The sequence below is a fragment of the Phlebotomus papatasi genome, chromosome 3, assembly GCF_024763615.1.
Source record: "Phlebotomus papatasi isolate M1 chromosome 3, Ppap_2.1, whole genome shotgun sequence".
NCBI lineage: Eukaryota > Metazoa > Arthropoda > Insecta > Diptera > Psychodidae > Phlebotomus > Phlebotomus papatasi.
The window spans coordinates 8,872,386-8,895,752 of NC_077224.1; the positions used below are offsets into that span (position 1 = coordinate 8,872,386).

The window sequence follows — 23,367 nt, forward strand, 5'->3', positions numbered from 1 at the left end:
AGAAAAATACATTTACACTGTGATAAAACGTAATAGAATGCACCGCCTCTGCCCAGTACCTCCGGAGGTACGGAAGAAGCATCCACATCGCGGGGAAGACGCTCCTAGGCGATCTACAATGGACTTAGCACATTCTTCCAATACGGGATATACGACTATGCAGCAAGATTACATTGTAAAAATATATCTCGATACGATTAATAATAATAATAGTACACTGAGAAGAAGGTTATTCGGTGGAGCTGAATTAAGGCTGGACGAACAGAATAGATGTGATAGATGCACTATGGCCTCTAATCCGCACAAGCGGAGAATGATTTTATGCTTAAGTTCAAAAACTGCTTCATGCAAGGACACAACGTGACTAATTTTATTGTGCATATGTGTAGCTCACACGAAGTATACTGGTTATTGTAAAATTATCTAGGGTACTGGATGTACTCCCTACAGTTCGCTGTATAGTATTTCCCAGGCAAGGAAGGCTTAAAAGCTGGTACGCAGCATATTTAACTCTTGACAAAAACCACATGTCTATATCTCTTTCCGTTTTTCTCTCGAAGCGTTTAATTACAGAGAAACGACCGGCTGGAAAGAACAGGTCGGAACGGATAATTGGACAATCACGAAAATCGAATTTTTAGTAACATTAATATTGTGAAGAATCTCGGGTGAAATATTTAAGAAAAATATATAGGGGAAAGTACCCTCCCTTCGAACATTCATGCCTTCGAATAATGTGAATTTTTTTTTATTTTTCATATGAGACTTACACATTTCTATTAAATATTAGTTAGCTTATCGTGAATTATTGGTAATTATGTAATAATTATGTGTAAGTCTATTAGGAAATATAAAAGAAATTCACATTATTCGAAGGAATGAACGTTCGAAGGGAGAGTACTTCCCCTAAATCCCAAGAAAACTGATTGAATCTTCCACGCAATTCTTCCGGAGTTTTCCAAGCCATCAGAGAACTTTTAGATAGGTGTTTTTTACGTCTTTTGGCGACTATAAGTTCCCAATTGGTTTTTTATTACTGTTTATCTCTGTTAAAATAGAATTCTTATAGATAAGGCATGGATATTTCCGCTTCTCACTGTGGAAATATCATTACCATTTCGTTGGATGCAGAAAAGTTTTTATAGGGGATTGTATCCGAACAATAGATGCACCCTTCGAGCCAATGCTAGTTAAACCCTCAACTGCAGACGATGTCTTTCACCCTCGAAGATTTCATTACCAATTTAGCAGCATATATACCGAATTTGATTCATCCATCTGCGAAGCTCCTAATCCTGGCACAACATCCAAACACCCTCAGGACTAAAATCCATCGATTGGAAAACTGTGAAAACTCCTTTATCCACCACTGTTAAAAGAGGAACTTGGGGGTTTGGGTTTGAAAATTGCAGAGAGAGTTCATCCGTAAAGTTCCCCAGTGAATTGTATGACTTTTCAATCCACACCCCAACAAACTTCTCAACAAATCGTCGTGGTCAAGAGCTCCCTCCAGTGTTTATTGAATTCTCACGCAAGTCCTCCCCAGGAGAGCTTTATGGAATAGGAATCTAGATTACCTTATACTTCTATGGAAAAATTCCTTGAGGGTGGATGGATGCTTTTGCAAAATTCCAAGAGAACCGTCTCGTATGGACTTCAGATGGGAATTGCAGGAAATAATCGTGCGGACAGCAGCAGTGATCAAAGGAAAACGTTTATCGAATAGCAAATTAGAGAGGTTGAGATTCAAAAGCTATTTGTATATTCCAGAGGCTACCGTGACTACTTGCAAAGGATTTGAGTGAAAAATTAATTACTAGGGTTTATTTTAACCCCTACACGTGCTTAGATAAAGAAACTAAAAGGGTTATTCAAGTAAAGAAAAGCGGCTTACACTGAACACCAGTTTATTTTCTTTTCAATAATCTTTTTCCAAAAAGGTATATTACGATATTGTATACAATATACAGTGAAGTCGATAAAAATCAATATGAGGAATTCTAGTCTTTTTCCTGGGTCTACACTGAGAGAAAAAGTGTTAAAGTTATGAGGAAAAAAAGTTAATCGCAGCCTCTTTTTTTCTCAGTGTAGGAGCTCATATTACCGTCCCTTCGGTCGTGTGGGTCATGAGAGTCAATTAAACGTACTTGCATGGGGTTGGAGGGTTGTATTCTACCCCCAAAATCGTAACAGTATTAACAAATACCTTACTTCACCTTCGTTTCCTACTTAGTTTCAGAAAGTAAAGTCCTTTAAGTACGCTAAAAATATATTTCTAGTATTTAGTATTTGTAAGGCTTAACTTAAACCTCAAAAAAAAAAACATTTTTAACCCTATACATGCTTAGTTTATCAAATATAGGGCTAATAATTACAAGAAATAATTTAGTTAGGAATGTTTCATGTTGTGAACTGATAACCAGTAATTTTTGACGAAACATATCCGTACAATGAGAAAAAAGGGGGTGCGATTAACTTTTTTTTCCTCATAACTTTAACACTTTTTAGGTGTAAAAATATACCAACATATTTTAATGTTAATTTTACACCCTTTTAAATGTAAAATTAACATGAAAAGGGTAACTTTAACCCATAATACACCTAAAAAGGGTAATATTTACACCGTTTTCGGATCAATAATGCAGGGTAAAATTAACATTTCCGGAATGTTATTTTAACTTTTTCGGATTTCTCTCTCAGTGTAGAATTATTCCCCTCATCTTATTTTTATAGGCTTACTTCTAGCTTGGGCGAACTTAATTTAAGAATTTTAAGGCTAAAATTTACACACGAAAATTGAATTTTAACACTGCAAGTTGCACTCTAAAAATTTTAATTAACCGACCATTTCTTAATTATCATTTTAATTACCATTCACAAAAGTCTTCAACAGTATTAAGAATCTTAGGAATATCTAACTCAAAAGAATTTCTAAAAATCAAATAAATCATACCACTACAATAGAAATTCCCAGACAATGTGTAGTTAATCATCCAGAGCAATAAAATGATTCTAGGAACTTTGAGCATTTTTCCATGACTCCAGAAATTCAATGAGAATCCCAAAGTACTTCATATAGCACCTCTGAGATCATTAAAAAATTGCACCACAATCGGAAAAATTGCTTCACACACCTCAACTCAATTGATTTCTCAGGAAACTGAAAAAGGGAGCACAAGACGATGGAAAAATAGAGGAAGAACCCAAGTGGCAAAAATGTGTCAGTATGACGTTATAGTTATCGTATGGTAATAGTAATTATTTGGTGCACCCGCACGTCATACTTTCGAAGTGGGGAATAACCTCCACGTTATAAAGAGGTAAGCGAAGCGACACAACTTACCATTTTGGTAAGTTCACTAACGATAGTGACACGTTAGTTGAACGTCGCTTCTTACCTCTTTTCTATTTGTCTCTTTCTACTCCGCATTCTTTTTCTTCGTTCTCTTTTTATTTCCATGACGCATAATACTATCATGAAATCTCTCACTGAAAATATTTCAATAATCAGCGCGCAAATATCGCGGGATTTTATTGATTTTATTTATTATATTGAACATGCCGATGCCGTTTACCGATAGAGATATTATCAAGTATTGATTTAAAATATCTCCCGACCAGAAAAAACAGATATTTGACAATTTTTCAATGGAATAATTCTAAAAATTTTCTGAAATTTCCTTTTAACTATTCCCTATAATTTCTGACATATTGTTACAACTTCTTGGTCATAAAAATAAATTTCATAAGGAATTAGATTTCATGAGAAACGGAATTTAAAGTTAGTGTGAAAATTTTGAATTCGCGCGCAACAAAATCTTATGGCGCCCTCATCCCAATAAAAGTGTGTCCGCGTCCGCGGATAGTCATACGACATCTACTGAATTCCAAAGACGGATTCTTTTAACGCTCATAGTATAATAAGATAGATTTTTATAAAATAATTTTAGACATTTGCAGATAAGAATAATTTCTGGAAATTACCCAATCCCTTTATTTTGAAGGGATTATCTTGAATCGGGTCCCGGTCAAAATCTTGAAAGCCAAAATCCCAAATTTTTAAAAGTGTCATGGCTACTTCCACTATTGGACTCGCGCATGGTGGAGACAAAGGAAAATTTTCTGTGTCTTGGGAAATTATTCTACACATTATCCTCCATATAATTTCATCCCATTTCAGGATTTTGGCGTTCGGGATTTTGATTTTCGGGATTTTGGATTTCGAGATTTTGGCTGCCTCCGCTTGAATTATGTGGCGTACATTTAGTCCTCAAATCCAACATCACAATCATAAATGTTTGGAAGAAACCTAAATAGAGAGGACAGGTTGTCCTGTTTTCTTTCTAAATAAATTAAAATAAGAATAAAATTTCACAATTTTGTGTTAAATTATTAAAACCACTATACAAAATAAATATGATAGATTTTTTAAAATGTTAAAAATATTTTTTTGTTGTATCAATTTAATTTTACTTGATTTTTAAGAAAACAATTGCTATCTTTTAAATTTATTTTAAATTTTTCTTCGTTAGTGAAAGGCTAAGAACACGCTTTCGTCCAGGGACGTAATGGAATGCCATTTCCGAAAACTAAAAAGCGTTGTTTTGAGAGCAATTTGTCCACAAACTCTAAAAACAAAACTTGCAAAAGAAACTACTTACATTTTTGTGAAAAAAAAATCTTTTAGTTTTCTACAAAAAAAAGGTACTTTAAATTAAACTTCTGGAATATTTTGTAATATCTAGAATGCTTGAATCGACTTTATGAGGGTCCTCCTAGAGCCCCAGGTCACTGAAAAATCACTATCTCTAACTTCTTAGGTTAAAACATACCGCTGCCCGAATAAACAACGTAGTGTCATTATTAAGAATTGTCAGATTATATTATACTTTTTGAACAATACAGTCTGTTAAGGGAGTGGCCAAATGGTAGTTGACTTCAAATATTCAGACTATTTTTTTATGGATCAATACATGGCATTATTGTCGTCGATGCTTTGTAGTAAAGATATTAAATTGACTTCAAATTCAAATCTCAGAAATACTTTATGCACATGAGTGTATAACACGCTTCGCTGTAAAAGAATGTATTTCTCGATTTTCATCCCAAAAGATCAAAAATTTCACATGAAGTGACCGATAAATAGGATAAATACATCGAAAACTTAAACTTGTTCATCTTTAAGTCAATTAAGCAATTTAAAGAAATGAAAAATATCGAAAAAATCGGTAAAAATCGTATCGTTATATTTAAGAATAAGAAAAATATTTTTTCAACACATTCAGACAGACACGTTTTTTTTTACCTTAGAGATTGTAAGTTAGAAAAAATCTGAAATCATTCATTTTAAACGTATTTCGAATAATTATTTTATTACTGAATTTTAAAATCTCCTATTATTAGGTTTTGTTTAAGTGAGATCATCTATTTAAATTTCATTTAAATGCAAACAATAATTTTTAATAAAATTTTAATTTTTAATATAAAAGTAGAAATAGTCTGAATAATTCGTTTGCAAATTATTTGCAAAAACGAAAAATTTTATCACACATTTATCAAATTCAAGACAATCAAATATTACATTTTATTTTTTTAAGCTATTCCATAACCTAATATTTTTATATTGTCATTTCTAAACGTTTAAAAAGCTGCAGATATTCTATTTATAGGGCTGAGAGTATTGAAAGAGAAAGGTGACAAAATTACGTTATCTGCACGTAAATTTTCTTACAAACAGTTACGTAATATTTTGAGAAAAAAACGACGAACAAATTACGTTATTATAACACAGCAAGTCTGACGTTAATATTTTAAGTAGCCAAAACGTTATATTTAGGTCATGAGGTTTCCTCGGCTCTTTGCAACTTGAAGTAACTTGAGTGACGTGCAACAAACGTTTCTTTTACCTCATTTTTGCCCTATAGTAAATTTTTGCCACTTGGGAAGTATCAAGGAGTATAGAATTAATTGTTAAGACGCCAGAAGATGGATAAAAGTTTTCTGTGAGAACACTTTAACAGCCTGAAGAAACAATAAAAAAAGAGAGAAATATTTCTCCCATTTATTAACCACTTGAAGAACTTGATATAAATTAATTTTGATTGCAAGCAATTTATCACTGGTCTTTTATGTTTCATCTCACTCGGTTTCTTTTTGTTTGTCAGGTAATTTCAAAAATTAGAAGGCGTTCCTCTGGCCAACAAATTGAGAAAATTAAGAAATTTCTCTACAGCATGGATGGTCTTTTTCTTTCGGTTTTAACATCAAGATTGGGCACAAACTAAAGAATTTCCGCAAATGTCAATACGTTTAAAATCATGAGTCATTCGGGGAATTTTTGAGTAATTTTTCACACAAATATTTGAGCAAAAATCGCAAGGTAAGCCATGTTCATACGTGATTAAGTATTTAATCGATTTAATCCAATAAAATATTTCACTTGAGGCTGGTTCTTTGATTGACTGGAGCTTTTAATGACTCGTGTGCTTTCAATATTTATCCAATCAGTAAATCAGTAAAATCAGAGACTAAAATATTTTATTGCTCAAAAAAATTGATTGAACTTAAATTCGGTTCTCGGCCATATTTCACCATAAAGAAATTTAGAATTTTTCTTGAACTGTTATGAATTTTTCTAAAACTTTGTGAACTGGAACTGGAATTTAAAAACTCGAGATTATAAATAATTAAGGCATCAACACATTATGAATAATTTATATTTAAATTTACAATTTTGAAGCAAATCCGTCTGAAAAAACTTTAAAATTGATGCCAAAATTCTTCAAAACGATCCCAAAATGATCTAAAATAATTTCCAATATGCTTTAAAATCAATTCCAAAATGCTCTAAAATCTATGTCAAAATGTACTAAATCGATGACATAATGCTTAAAAATTGGCTCTTAAATCAATTCCAAAATGCCCTGAAACCGGTTCCAGATTTCCCTAAAATCGGTGCTAAAATGCCCTAAAGTCGATGACAAATGCCCCAAAATTGATACCATAATGTCCTAAAATCGACCCTAAAATGCTTTAAAATCAATTTCAAAAAGTCTGAAATCAATTTCAAAGTGCTCTAAAATCGATCCCAAAATGCTCTACAATGGATTCCAAATTTCTCTAAACCCGATGTCAAAATTGCTTAAAATCAGTTACAAAATTTTCTAAAATCGATACGAAAATTTTCTGAAATCAATGTCAAAATTATCCAACACAATGCCAAAATGCTCTAAATTTCACTCCCAAAATGTTCTAAAATCGATTCCAAAATGTTTTCAATAAAATCAATGACAAAATGATCTAAAACTCAATTCCAAAACTTTCTGAAATCGATGTCAAAACGCTCTAAAACCAATTCCATCCAAAACCTTCTAAAATCGATGCGAAAATGCCCTAAAATCTATTTCAAAATTCTTCAAAACGATGCCAAAATGCTTTAAAATAATTTCCAAAATGCTTTAAAATCGTCTCCAAATTGCTATAAAATTGACTACAAAATGCCCTAAAACCTGTTCCAAATTGCTCTAAAGCCGATACCAAAATGACCTGAAATCTGTTCCAAAATGCTCTAAAATCAATTTCAAAATGCCCATTAATCGATTCCAAAAATTTCTAAAATCGATTCCAAAGTTCTAAAATTTATGCCAAAAAGCCATAAAATCAATACCAAAATGCCCTAAAATCGATGACAAAATTCTCCAAAATCGATGCCAGAATGCTCTAAAACCAATTCCAAAATGCTCTATAATCAATGCCGAAATAGTCTAAAACCAATTCAACGAATTCAACTGTGCACAAAAAAATACTAAAAAATGAGGGTATCATGACATTGCTTTAGTGCCGCAAAATTTATTGAAATCGGTGCCATAATGGTCTCGAAATCAATAAAAATAAAGCTATCGGAGCTTTCTCAATAGAGTAAATAGCGGAAAATTGCGTTGGTTTAGTACATTTTTTTCTATGTGTACAGTAGCGTATTCGATTTCCTTCAAATTAATAATTTTTGACCAAAATTTCTTCAAATATGCAGAGACGCAGAGACCTTTAGAGAGCGCGATGAGTCAGGAGTATTTTTTGGGATTTAATATTATTAGTACACGGCTAATACGTAATAGATAGATAAATAAATCTTATGATTTGTATTTTTCGTTTATATCAAAAAGCATTTATGATTTTCTTTTGTAAAAAGTCGGATTAAACAGAAAATGTTTTCCAAATTTAAAAACGAAAGTGAATATAGTAAGGTGTGATAACCGGATCGTTTTCCGAAGAGTGCTACTTAAACGCTTGTTTTTGGACTGATGAAATTCTTTTTTTACTTCTTCTAAATCCATAGAATTATTCACTGTTTCATTCAGAAACATAATATGAAAAAATTATCAAAAAAATTAAAGAAAATTTATAAAATAATGATAATACTAAAATAAGTCAGCATGCACTAACTGGGTCGCTTTCATAAATAGCCTTTATGAACATTTCTCTCTAACCGTTCAATAATTGAAATAAATCGGACAAGAAAAATGGAAAATTATTAGAATAAAAAGTTTTTAGTCTAAAATACTTTTTCTTTCTGGAAATATCAAATTGATCAACTTATCGAAATTCATATCTTTTTTTAATTTTAAAATTTCTAAAGGTATATGGATGCTCTGAAATTTAAATAGGGGACAGTATTGTACCTTTGGATGATTGACCCAATATAATATTGTATTTTAATAGCTAGTCCAGTGCCTCAAATTACCTGAAAAGAGCTAAGGGTAAAATCTATCAAGACCACATAAAGAAGTTAGGTCGTTCGTACATAGCTTGGGTCGTCTGAAGGTAGCGTGCTTTCCCCTAAGTTCTTAGTTTTGGGATTTTTTAAAGAGTTTTTCCAATAGAAATTGTTTTATTTTACTCGTTCCATTTTGCCTCCAGTTCGCCTTGTCTAACCTTGCTAAACCCGCCAAGTGACCTTGGATTATTCTTTTCAATTATCAATAGCGTTTGATCTGCAACTCGTTTATTCAGCAATTGTTCAAATGCGTAAAACACACGTTTTACTAAATTTTAAACGTAAACTGTCAAGATCAAAAGACTACGACTGATATTTTAAGTCAATATATTTTACCAATTAATTCAATTAATATAATTGATTGAAATTTTAGCGTGAATGATAAACAATCTGAAACACCATTTAAAATTCATTATTTGCCTGATAAATTGATATTGCAAATTTGCTGCTTAACTAAAAATTCAAACATTTAATTGAATTAACATCCAGCAAAAGAGCCTAATAAAAAAGAACCTCATTAACTTTCACCCCTGTTCACCCCCTGATTTATGGGACTTTTGTCAACGAGAGTGAATTGAAAATAAAAAAAAAAACAACAAAAAAGTTGCCCAGAATTGTACGAGATAGAATCAGCATTGAATATGTGTGATTTACGAGAATTGTTTGTAATTGAAATGATGGATTTCATACGAATGTTGGCACCCCCACGAATGTGTACCCCTTTGGCCTTTAGTACCTTCACGCCAATACCCTCTCCGTATTCCCTGACTTTTTTACTACACAAACTATAAACCTGAATGGGGCGGAATGTTAATCAGATACCCTCACACTACCTTAGCAATCAACTTTGAAGCTTCGTGAAAACCGCAACGACCTTCTACATAAAGTCGCAATTGTGATTCCAAATGTAAGCACAAACTACAGAGTGCTTCATGAAGATTGTGGATTTTTTGAGGGGTTCATTTGAGAAATTGGCTTTTTCAATTATGAATTTTCCTTTTTGCACAGGACTGGGTAATTAGGGCAGGAGAAATACATTTGGTCCTGTGGTGTTAATACATCTAACGTCAAAATTACGAAATAGTAAGCTGAGACACACACCATAATAGCTCAGATTTGTGATTTCATCTGAGTTAAAAGCATCGCTACATCGCTACAACTCCATTTATTGTTTCGGAAGCCAAATAACGTTATTTCTTGAGATTTCATTTACTATTTTTATCACTAAATCCTTGTTATTCCAGATAAAATTGTAAATTTTACTTTTTCAAGGTGTGTGTCTTGGCTTACTGCAAGGGGTGACTCATTCCATTTCTCACTAACAAGGCTGATTTCTCGGGTGTAACGTTGCAATTTTTTTCGTAATTCTTGGTTTCTTAGAGTTTCATGATGCAATATTTGGTTTTCTCGAGTTTCAGAAAGCAATTTTTGAGCTTTTCTTTGGATTTATTAAGTTTCGCGATACAACTCTTAGGTTTTCTAAGGTCTTGCGATGCAATTTTTGGGTTTGCTTGGGTTTCGTTTTGCGATGCAATTGTTGGATTTTTCGACTACGTTTCGTGATGCAATTTTTGAATTTTTCGAACTTCGGGAAGTATTTTATTTTCTTGTGATTCGTTTCGCGAACCACTTTTTGGTTTTCTCGGGTTTCATTTTGTAAAGCAATTTTTCAGTTTCTCAAATTTTGGAAAGCAATTTTCGAGTTAAGAATTTTCCGAAGTATTTTTTGGTTTCTCGGTTTTCCTTTCGTAAGGCTATTTTTGGGTTTTCCGAGTTTCGTATCAGAAACAATTTTCGGATTTCTTGGGTTCGTTTTGTGATACAATTTTTGGATTTTTCAAACTTCAGAAGGTATTTTGTGTGTTTCTTGGGTTTTGTTTTGCGAAGCAATTTTTGGGTTTCTCAGATTTCATTTCGTAAAGCAATTTTTGGGTTTTTCGAACTCTGGAAAAATTTTTTCGGATTTTAAGTGTTTTACGAAGCATTTTTCGATTTCTCGAGCTTCGGAAAGCGTTTTCTGAGTTTTTTAGGTTTCGTTTTACGTAACCATTTTTGGATTTTTCGAATTTCGAAAAGCAATTTTAGGATTTTTAGAGGTTTGCAATGTAAGTTTTGAGTTTCTAGAGTTCCAAAAAGATTCTTTTAGGTTACTACGGCTTCATATCGCGAAGGATTTTTTGGATTTGTCGAGTTTTTCGATGATTTTTTTCCTTTTTTTATTTCGGAAAGCATTTTTCTGGTTTCTAGAGTTTCTGGAAGCAACTTTTTTATTTTTCGAGTTTTGGGACGCAATTTTTAGGATTTTCGAGATTCTTGATGTACTTCCGGACAATTGACAAGTGTTTTTTAATATGATTCCCCTTGCGATTTCCGTACATCGTAAAGGGAAGAAGCAAAAATGATAAGAAGAACCCTTGTACATGAGAACGGAAGTAAATCTTACTCAATACAAATCTTCAAAGAGTGATTCATTGAGAATTTGCGTTTATAAGGTATTGGGAAAGACCACTATGGAATCTTAAGATTAATCTGAAGTGGTAAAACAAATTAATTAAAAGAGCAATGCGTAGTTTCCGTTAAGCTTCCAACAATTGCATGGCTTAAGACGCGCGTGGTTTGATATCGCACTGTTATTATTTTACTATCTCAAGTGGATTGCAAACTAGTTAGGAATCCTCTTGAAATCTTGGGTATAAAATGTGACAATCAAACCGGTGAAAGTCATTCGGTGAAGTAGATCGAAGAAGTTAGGCAGACACGATGATGCACTACGCGATTGTTCTTGGACTAGTCTCCTGTCTCAGTGCTGTTAGTGCTGGAGTCCTACCCCTCCCTGCCAATAAAATCGTGGGTGGCAATGTTATAAGCATTGAAGAGATTGGCTACCAAGTGTCTCTTAACTTCTACGGTGCCCATCGCTGTGGTGGTTCTATTCTGAGCAACAAATTCATCCTGACTGCTGCTCACTGCACACCGTAAGTTACTTCTTTTGGTATAGGCCGATCCTTTGCTAACAGATCCATCTCTTTAGCTCTGAAACCGATGGCCGTGAGGAATTCTTTACGGTTCGTGCAGGATCCAACTACAGCGAAACTGAAGGACAAGTTCTTCAAGTCGAGAAAATCCACCGTCATGAACTCTACGATCCCGAATCCATCGACTATGACTTTAGCATCGTTGAACTCAAGGACGATATTGTATTTAGTTATGCAAGCCGCCCAATCCATCTTCCCCGAGCTGACGACGACATTGAAAATGGTGCCATCTTGAGGATTTCAGGATGGGGAGCTACCAAAAATACTTCAGAGTCTAGCTACCATGTCCGTGCTGTTGACATTCCAAAAGTCGATCAAAGTGAATGTATTACGAGTTATGAGACACACGGAGCCATCACTGACAGGATGTTCTGCGCAGGATATCCAGAAGGAGGCAAAGATTCTTGCCAGGGTAATTTTGTTTAACTACTCCCCTCGTTCAAAAGAAGCCTCTAACCTGGTTTGATTATTTCTAGGTGATTCTGGTGGTCCAGTTGTGAAAAATGGTTTCTATGGACAGGTCCTCGTCGGAGTGGTGTCTTGGGGAAAAGGTTGTGCACTTCCAGGTTACCCAGGAGTCTATTCTAAAGTTTCATCGGTACGCGATTGGATTCATAGTGTAACTGATCTTTGAATCCTTCGTGTTCAATCTTTAGTGTAGTCTCCCGAACGAAATTCCAAGTGAAATAAATTGGTTTTCAAAAAAAAAATGCATTTTTGTTCCTTTTCTTAAGCATTCCATTAAGATTTTCTTTCATTATAAAGGGTGTAGGGGAATGTTGGCATGGTTCGCATAGAGTAAACTTTCAAAGAATGCTAATTTTCTCTTTGTTTACAAAGAGCTAGTTCGTCATTTCTTATGGCGTCTACACACTATTAGAAATTTCTTTAAAAAATGCCTTTTTAAAGAAAATTTCCCCTATCCTTGTAAGCAGTAACGTCAGATTTTTTTAAAAAGGCAATTTTTGACGAAAATTGCTTCTAGTGTGTAGACACCATTAGCCATAAAATAGATAATTATTAAGCTCATGAGACGAGATGAGAAATGGTAAGTCAGCTATTTGCATACAAAAAAAAATTGACATTGTTTGAAGGTTCACTCTGTGCGAACCATGCCTACATTCCCCTAAGGGATTTGTCTGCGAACTTTTGTTTGCATTCTTTTTCTTAAATCTTGAATGAATCCGATAAACTGGGTACGATAAGGGAGAAGTTTAATAAATCGGACCTAACTGGAATTTTGAGATGTCCTCACTGTTTCAGATGGGCAAGGAGAAAGTAAAGATAATAAAGAAATACAATTCTCTAAAACCAGAATTATCAGGCTGAATTCTTGGCTAAAACGATGCTAATTTTTAGATTTTCATCAGAATTACTTTTAATTTTTAATTATATACTTACAGGATTTTGTTTTAAGGTTCTAAATTGGCCACACAAAAATTTGCTGATGAAAATTAAATTCGATCAGCAAATAATTCGAAATAATCAGTAAAACTATTCAATTTTCTCAGTAGAAAGTAAAATTTTGTTAGCAAAAAGTAAAATTTGATCAGAAAAAAGTTAAATTTGTTCAGTAAAAACTTCGAATCGATCAGTAGAAATATTCGAGTTGATCAGTAAAAAGATAAGAAGTAATCAACAAAAAAATTAAAAATGGTCAGTAAAAAGAAAATAAGGTCAGTAAACAATTAAAAATGAGCAGTAGAAGTATTCGAGTTGATCAGCAAAAAATGAAAAATGAGCAGTAAAAAATTAAAAATTAGCAGTAATGAATTAAAAATTAGGAGTAAAAAATTGTAAAAAATAAAAAGTGGTCAGTAAAAAATTAATAAAGCTGATCAGTAGAAATATTCGAATTGATCAGTGAAAAATTAGAAAGTAATCAGCAAAAAGTTAAAAATAAACAGCATAATTATTCGTGTCGCTCAGAAAAAAATTGAAAATGAGCAGAAAAATTTAAAAAGTGGTCAGTAAAAAATAAAAAGCCGACAGCAGAAAATAAAATTTGGTCAATAAAAAAAGTAAATGTGGTCAGTTCAAAAATAATAAAGTGGTCAGTAAAAAATTAATAAAACTGATCAGTTGAAATATTCGAATTGATCAGTGAAAAATTAAAAAGTGATCTGCGAAAAGTTAAAAATGAGCAGTAGAATTATTCGAGTAGCTCAGAAAAAAAAATAAAAATAAGCAGTAAAATATACAAAGTGGTCCGTAAAACATAAAAAGTGGTCAGTAAAAAATAAAAAACGGTCAGCAAAAAATAAAATTTGTTCAATAAAAATTAAATGTTGTCAGTTAAAAATTGGTCAGTAAAAAAAATAAAAATGATCAATAAAAAAAAAAATAATGAGCAAAAATTAAAATTGAGCTGTTGCTTCGAGTTGATCAGTGAAAAATTAAAAAGTGATCAGTAAAAAATCAAAACTCAGCAGTAAAAAATAAAAATCGGTGAGTAAAAAATAAAAAGGGGTCAATAAAAATTAAATGTGGTCATTAAAAAATAGAAATTGATCAAAAAATAAATAAAAATGAGCACTAAAAAATAAAAATTAGTCAGTAAAAAATTTAAAATGAGCAGTAAAATATAAAAAATGGTTCGTAAAAAATAAAAAGTGGTCAGTAAAAAATAAAAAGTGATCAGCAAAAAACAAATTGTGATCAGTAAAAAATAAAATCTGGTAAAATTATAAAAATTTTACGGATCATTTTTAATTTTTTACTGAGAACTTTTTATTTTTTACTGACTATTTTTCATTTTTTACTGATTATCTTTTATCTTTTACTGATCATGTTTTATTTTTTTCTGATCACTTTTTATTTTTTTGCTGATCATATTTCACTTTTTACTGACCGCTTTTATTAAAATACTGCTATTTTTAATTTTTACTGCCCTTTTTTAACTTTTTACTGCCCTGTTTTTATTTTTTACTCGCCATTCTTTTTATTTTTTACTGATAATTTCGAATTTTTCGCTGACCAATTTTGACTTTTCACTGCGCGTTTATTCAATGCCTTTATATATCTTACGAAATTTTATTTATCAAAGTTGTTTCTTCCCTTAGAAAATCTTGATTTTCCAATTTTTTTCCTGAATATCTAAATCTCAGTTTAGAAGAATCTAATATTTACACTTAATAGGCTCAAATCAAACCCAGCCGAGTGGTAAATTTTAAGCTTTCTCTCCCTCTTCATAAAGTAGGACATTTATAGTAACACAACGTCTTTCATGATATTTATTCAAGTCACCCTATGAATAATAAAAAGTATTCTACCTTTCTAGAGTTCATCAAATGTTGAATAGCGAGTCACAATTTAAGGAGCACTCTGTACAATGAACTATGTCGCATTGGTAATTATGCTGTTCAAGACTTTGAAATTGGCGAGACTTTTGCGTGATCTACCTTTACCATCTTTTATGAAGCACGACATGGGAAAGACACGATTTGAGTAGAAATATTTTAGAGGTAGGGGTAGAATCAACCCCCTAACCCATACCCATTCAACCGCACGATCAATTCTCTTAGCTCAATATTGATTATTTTGTGACCCTTGAAACTTCAAACTCTCATTTGTGATTCCAAGTCCAGACTCTCCTCTCTCAGTTCTCTCCATCAGCCAACTTCCTTCCCTTTCCCCGTCCAAAATTGTGTCCGGAAGGGGTGTTTTTGTTGCAAAATGATATTCTTCGTGTATGCGCAAGTGGATATAGTGACACTATCGCCACAATAGACAAGAAAATGCCCAGCTCTCAGGGGAGAAAGGTGAGTGAGATAGAGTGAGGAAATAAAATAGGGATGATGAAAAAGGGAAACTACTGCCGCAGCTATTTATCCTCCGCTGTGCGCCTCTCACACAGCCGTAGAAAGTTCATTCAACTGCATTTTATCGTCACAATACAAGCCAAAAGGGAAAGCGGGGAAAGCCAAGAGAGAGAGAGGGAAAAAGGAAGGAGAGAATGTGGAGAAAGGATATAGAAAATATCATTGGATTTTTCTTCCATTCTCAGCATTTTCCTCTTTTGCCTTCTCTACCAACAATAAAAAAAAGGCAATTTGTCAGAAGAATTTTTGCAATAAATTCTATGAGTATTTTCGCACTTTCGCAATTCTTTCACACCACCCAAAGGTAATTCACGTAATTCAACACAATTAAACTTCCTCGGCGATTTAGCACATAAAGTACACATAGACGAAAATTTCCAACTTATCTTGGGGGGATTAATTTAAACCACGCGTCATTATTTTGAGGATAAATTTAACACCCATTGCAATAAACTTCAGTTTAAATTTTAATTAATCCTTCGCTTCAGGCGTGCATTTATCATCGCCTACAATTTCATCAGAACGGAAATTTGGAGATTTCGAGGTGTTCGACTTTGAAATTTCTGTGGGAGATTGTTAAAACAGAACAGCTACCCAAGTGGCACTGCATGACCAAAAGCACGACATTAGGTGATTGAGACGTCTGCATTGTCTTTAATTCTAAGTCAGCAAAATAACTAAAATTTTACTAGTTTGAGAGCAATTTTAATGGATGTCAAAGTTGGGGAGACTGGTGCAAAATTTGTCAAAACGAAAATTTCAATATTCACTATTTTCTAAAATAAAAGAGACTGAAGCTTGAAATTTTTATTATAGATAGCTTTCATGAACCTTCTTAAACTTACAAAGTTTCAAGGAATTCGAGGAAGGATTATGTAAAATAAAAAGAGATGGCAAAGCGTCCCAGCTTTGCGGAATGCTCAAACTCACGAGATAGAGCTCACCCTGAATTAGCTTTTTGTATAATATTTTGGAATAACTGCCCCCCAATTCCGATGGCCGTCACGAAATTTATCCAGATTTTTCGGAATGATGGTTGTGTGTGTGAAGCCGCTTCAGCTCATATTTTGTGCATTTTTGAGCAAATTATTCACATTTAAACACAGAAACACCTTTCACAAGATGAAAATTGTTGTGATTTGATTTACTAAAACATTAAAATCGCAAAAACTAGAGAAAAATTCGTGAAATTCAACACTTGTTCAATGAGACTGTCATTTCTCAATCATGCCATTGCTCTCGCTCGCACTCTCTCATTCACTCTTTATTTGCGGGATATTTTCAAAATCATTTCCGTTAGATACACAATTTTATCAAATCACTCAAATTTTAATTTCTTTGTTATAAGTTTGGTCCAAGGCAACAAAATATTTTTTTTAAATGATTTTTCCATATGAATTTATTAATGCCTTGGGTGTTTGTTTAACAATCTCGTTATTACTGTAATACCTAAAGTGTTTTTTTTTTAAAACACAATGCAATAAAATTAAATCCTTGCTCGTGAGACGGAAGTGAATCAGTACTTTTGTGGTCCTTTTGGTGTTTCATGAACATATATTCTTCAAAGACATTTATGGAGGAGTACCACTTTAAATTTCTGAGATATGTTCAGGTGAAAATTCTCAAGAAATGAATTGACTTGTTTGTTTAAACTCATATTATTATATTAATAACTATTCATTGCAGGACATTGGTGTCCAGAATCTAGGAATGATTTGTGAACGTGAATTCAAGGAAAAATTCCCTTGAACAAACAATTTCCTTATCACTTAGTTTTTCCTGTGTTTTCCTCGATTTTCCTTATAAATTCTTGAAAATTTTTCAAACTTACGAATAAAGCTGTATGGGACAACTTGTGTCCTTCACGTGAATATTTTCTTGAAGAAAAAGCTAGGATCACTGAATATTATAGGATCGAGAAGGACACTGTTAACAATATGGTAAAATATGAACAAAAAAAAAAACGTCTTAAAATATGAATATATGACCCTAAATTATTTGAAGCGCATTTTCGGTTAAGAAAATGACCTTTGTATTTGACAGTAATGACCTTTGTACTGTCTTATATAAGAAATGATGCAGGTTGTATGAGAGAATAAAAGAGAAGATTGTACAGATATCATCACCGTGTTATATATTCCTAAATTATTTGATTAGAATTTCTTTGAACACCTTAACTTTTTAGTATTTATGATCTTCAGTGACTTAGCTCTTTTTTCGTAAAGAAAATAAGTAGTCCTGCGCAATCCTTTTCGTGGATTCGAATGGTATTCAGGTATTTATGAGGAAAATGAAGAAAATTATAGAAAAAGAGATGGCAAATCGTCCCGGCTTTGCGGAGTGCTCGAACTCACGGAAAAGAGCTATCCGTCTATCATCTTTTCGCATGCTTTTTGGGTACATACCGTATTACTACCGATTAAATTAATTGATAAATTAAAAAATAAACCATTCAAAAATAAGACACTGCTTAAGAAAGTAGGTTTTAAAATATTTTAGCATAAGTAACAAGCATACGAACAAATTAAAAAGTAATATACGCGAAAAAAATCCTAATTTAAGCAAATCGATTGAAAATAGACCATCCAAAGAAATTAAAAATTAAAATATAAGAAAGTGGTCGGTTCTAGGGCAGTCTTCTTTGAATTGTCTTGCACAAACCGTTTCTGTACACCAACATCCTATTAAGTACCATTATTGACATAACATGAACTTAATAAAAATAATTCTACCCATTTCTTGAGAATTTTCACATTAAAATATCTTAGAATTTTGACGTCCGAATAATATAACCATATTACACAAATGAGTACCTTCGTGAGATATGTTCAGGAGGCACCAAGAAACCCCAAAGTGCTCATAGATAATCATTTCAATTTTTCATCGTGGACAGTGTTATTTATAATTATAAATCATAGTATAAATTAAATAGAAACAATTTTAACAAATATTTTTTGTGCACTAAACCGCGAAATTTTCACCTAAAATGCATTTATTTTTCCAACTCGCGACCTCCAGGAGCTCGCGAGATAAAATTCGCGGGATATTCATAATAACAGCAATTATTCCGCTTTTTGTGCACTACTACACATGCCATCCCTCTGAAAGCGCCACACTCTTTATCCGTGCCCACTCATACAGAGTGAAGACTCTGTGTATGATGTATATTTCTATTTCGCAAAATCGGGAAAATTTTGGCGGGATAGCAATGTGACGGCGTCAGAATTGCATCACTGATTTACTAGAGATCAAAATATTCGGGCCAATTTTGAGAAAAACCGAAAAAACTTTACTTTTAGGGAATATCAATTATTAGGGATATAAAATTATGCAAAAATCGGTACTTAACCGGTTCATCACTGATGAAGACCGATGCAGCCGGGTTCGAAATTGCAATACCTTTCCAAAAAATCCAAATTTAACCAAATCGGTTGAAAAATGAGCCTTTCAAAATGGTTGAACTTAATGAACGAAGGAACGGACTAATTAACGACGAAAAGAAAAGACCAAGTGAAGGAAAAATTAACGAAGGACGAAAGAACAGAGGAATAACCGAAGGCACGAATTAACGGACGGTTTAAATTATAGAACAAACAAAGAAACTAAAAAAAAAACAAATGAACGAACGAACTAAAAGCGAAGAAAATAATGAACGAAGACGACAAAGCATGAACGAAGGAAGAAGAAACTAGGTAACTAACTAACGAAGGAAGCGACTAAATGACCAAACGATCAAATAATAGAAACTGAAAGAAGAAGAAGCAAACGAATGAATAAATGTAGAACTTGACGAAGGAACGGAGAACAGAAAATTATTTAACGAATAAATGAACGAATGAAAAATCGAACGAACAAAGCAATTAACATCGAAATGGGCGATAGAATAAAACAACGAATTGGTCAAAAATTTCATTGAGGAACGCACGAAATAATGAACGAAGAATGTGCGGCAGGCAATCGAATGACCTACCAAATGAACAAACGATCAATTACAAACAGTTGCTTGTTTTTACTGCTCGAACTCCACGGAGAGAGCAGTATATTCCCTCGATTTTTTTCACCATCCGGAGACCACTTCTGTCAACAAATCTTCACGTTTCAGACGATCTCTGAGAAATGCCGTCACGCTGTTTGTCCGTCTGTTCGTCTGTCCGTCTGTATGTTCGGCTGTCGCCAGCTCTAGAGGCCAAACGGTAAGAGATAACGACTTGGGACCTAAAAGTGACCCCCCCAAAAGTCGACCCGTGGATCGTTAACATGCCCCTCATTTTCCCCCCACCCCTCCCCTTATCCTCAAAAAGCATGATTTTTGGGATTGCTCGAAAACGCGTTGTGCGATATTTTTCATTTTTGGATACGTTTTTGAGATGACCCAGGCAGACACTTCGTCCTTAGACGAAAATACCGTTGAATCATTCCTAATGACGGTTTTTCAATGTCAAAGATTAAAAAGGCTCTAGAGAGCGCATTTACCAAGCAAATGGGGTCATGTTTGGGGTCGTTGGGAAGGTCTTGGAATTTCCTATAAAACTGAACCGGTTCCAAGTGGTTTTTAATCAGTAATGAACCTGTTCATAACCGATAACCAATTTTTATACGAAATTCAAATAAATTACTCCTGAGGTGTATTTTGGGAAATATTTTGAGTGATTTATAGGTCGGTTCAAATCGGTTGTGAACCGGTAATGAACCGGTTATTTACCGATAAGTAATTTTTGTTCGAATATAATTTTTATTACTCTTTAAACTATTTTGTGAAATCTATTGAGTGATTTATGAATCGATTCAAATCGTTTAAGTACCGGTGAACGGTAAATGATGCGAAAATACTTTTGAGGTATAGCATCTAAGTCATGAGTTCGAGCATTTCGCAAAGCCTGGGACGCTTTTTAAAATAAAATTTAATGTACAGTAGAGTCTCGCTATAGGCCATCGCTCTATAGTCCACAATTTATCGACCGTTGATTTCAAAACACTGATTTTATGTTAGGTTATGTTTTTTTAGTACGCAACAAGCATAACTATTTTAATATTTTTGGCAAACTTTATTGAGTAGTTGTGATAATTGTGATCAATAATGAAGAGAGCGAGGACAAGTACCACAATCGCAAAGAAAGTGGAAGCCGTCGAGCAATTTCAATACTAAAAGTCGTTGATAATTTTAAAAAATAACATGGACTATAGGGCGACCCAAGTGTCAAATCTGAAACCAAATATGGACTATAGCGAGACTCTACTGTAATTTAATTTAATTCAACTCTGTATCAAAGCTTTAAGACTCCACTGAGAAAAAGAGTGTTCGATTAACTTTTTTTCCTCATAACTTTAACACTTTTTAGGTGTAAAAATATATCAACATTTTTTAATGTTAATTTTACACCTTTTTAAGGGTAAAATTAACATGAAAAATTGTAACTTTAACCCCCAATAAACCTAAAAGGGTAATATTTACACCGATTTCGGATCAATACTGCAGGGTAAAATTAACATTTCCAGAATGTTATTTTAACTTTTTTGGATTTCTCTCAGTGTCTATGCATTGGGAGCAATTTTCGTCAAAAAATCATTTTTTTAAGGAAGTCGTCTGAAATGTTGTATGTGGAAACGTCAAGATTCTGTCAAAAATAAGATTTCTGACGAAAATTCTTCTCAATGTAAAGAGGCCTGTACGGTCTGAACACCATAGCTGTGGAGCCAAATTCAGAGATCGTGCAATTTAAAAATCAATGGGATTTCTGTATTACGAGTTTGAATGAGATTTTTTTTGATTCTACTCTTCCATACTTCACTTTCATGGCATTAAATTGAAATATTTGCGAAATAATGTGCAATTTTGTGCTCCGCCTATACGAAGGAAAATGAAAAGGCACAAATTCCTGAGCCCCTCTCGAGGTGTCTAGAGTGTTTGGACAGATGGCTAAAATACAGGATATTCCACACAATAGAGATCAAAATGCGATAGGTCACAGACTAAAAGGATAAAGAAATTTTCATTTGAGGTGGATAATCTCTTAATGAGGATCTCCCAGGACTTTGATGGAGTCCATACAAAATGGAATTCGTAGAAGTAATACCAACTTCTTCAAAAATATTTTTGCCGAGTTTCAGACTGAGAAAGTTCACCTTCAATCACCTTTGATTGACTGGAAGATGAAAACAATTCGATATCTTGTTTATCTCAACCAGAACACCAATCTCTCACCATTGTAACTATTTTTCTTATCTCAAATGGAGAAAAAGTTCCCATCTCTTGGAAGTCCATTGAAATTTTTGACTATTGATATATATTTGATATTGTTTAGCTTTTTTTTTGGCTTGTGGAGGTTCTTCGATGATTTATTGTGCGTGTTTGTTGCGTTTGCGTTGACGGATGATTTGGGACGAAAAACAACGCCGGAGAATTGTGGGAAGGTAAAGAGGAAGAATCAAAAGATGCTGATGATTGGAGGAGGATCCACATTCTCATGCTGACTCGGAAGAAATCTTTTTTTTAAAAAAAAAAAAGGACAAAAGGGGAAAATTTTTGGACTTCTTCAGTTTTAATTGAATTATCTGGTAATACTGTGCACTCGGAAAAAAATGCGCCTAATTGAGTGGGAAGGCTAGGGGTTATGGAGTTTGTAAGGGACCTATTTGAAGAAAGTCTATTTAAATTTTTGTGGGATAGAGGCTAAAATTAGAAGGCAGTTTTGGGAGAATATTGGTTTTTAAGTCGATTGAATATTCTTTGAATTGCACTCTTAAACTTCCCATTTGGAATATTCGTGAAAGACAACCCCTCGTAAAGAGAAAAGATTTATGATGCTAAGGGTTCGCTTTTAAGTCCATTAAAATTTAATCTGCAATGCTTTTAAATTAGTGTTAAAATAATAAATGTGGATTTAAGTGCTATTCGAACATACTCAATGAAATTCGATACGTTTTAAGGAAGAATTCTTACGACTTAACCGGAATTTGAACCTACGACACACTTGCATAATATAGAGCGAGTGCTCTATACTACATAACTTATTGTTTTGATTGAACAGACTTCTGTTCGCTTGGTACGTAATCCCAAGAAATTTTATGTTTGGGAAAAGAGAACGACAATCATAACTACTGAATCCCAAATCACAAATGTAACCCAAATAGAAGAGACAGGAAAAAAATCCTGCCTCCACCCAGGCTTGAACTGGGGGCCATTCGCTATCTAGGCGAATGTTCTACCAACTGAGCTATGAGGGCACTGGCTCTGATTGTCTTTGCCACTGATCTCAACCAATTGCCATGTGCACTTCAACTCGTTTTCGACTCACAACGAGCCTTGAGAAACGGTATCATTCGTACAATTGAACAAACAGACCATGTTTTCTATGGAGAATTTATTTATTGTGAAAATAATTGCACAGAATTCTGTTCGCTTAGTACATAATCCCAAGAAATTTTGTGTTTAATTTTGTTTTTTTTTTCTACTCTGAAAAAATGTCTTGTTAAACGAATTTTGTTGAAATTTTGTTAAAAGGTTGTTATTTACCAATTTGACAAAACTTTTCTTGTATTTTATACGGAAAAACACCCTTTTGACAAACATCTAACAAGATCCAGCTGGCCGCCGATTTGACAAAACTCTTCCATATTCTGTATGAAAGTACATCCTTTTTACAAACTTGTCTTGTTAATTTGACAAAACATGTTTTTCAGAGTAGTACAGTTAATTAGTTTATTAGTAATGGCTTCAAAAAAAAACTTTTAAATCAGG

The 23,367-nt window shown here is 33.3% G+C and overlaps 2 protein-coding genes across 2 annotated transcripts in view; one reads left to right on the top strand and one right to left on the bottom strand.

Moving 5' to 3' along the window:
• Window positions 1-23,367, bottom strand: part of LOC129806624 (neural-cadherin) — a 654,674-nt gene that overhangs the window by 627,261 nt on the left and 4,046 nt on the right. The window lies entirely within an intron of this gene.
• Window positions 11,478-12,518, top strand: LOC129806625 (trypsin-3-like). The gene is made up of 3 exons (XM_055855344.1): window positions 11,478-11,748; window positions 11,805-12,220; window positions 12,285-12,518. Exons 1-3 carry the CDS (start codon window positions 11,534-11,536, stop codon window positions 12,440-12,442), a joined length of 789 nt encoding a protein of 262 aa, XP_055711319.1. The 5' UTR covers window positions 11,478-11,533; the 3' UTR covers window positions 12,443-12,518.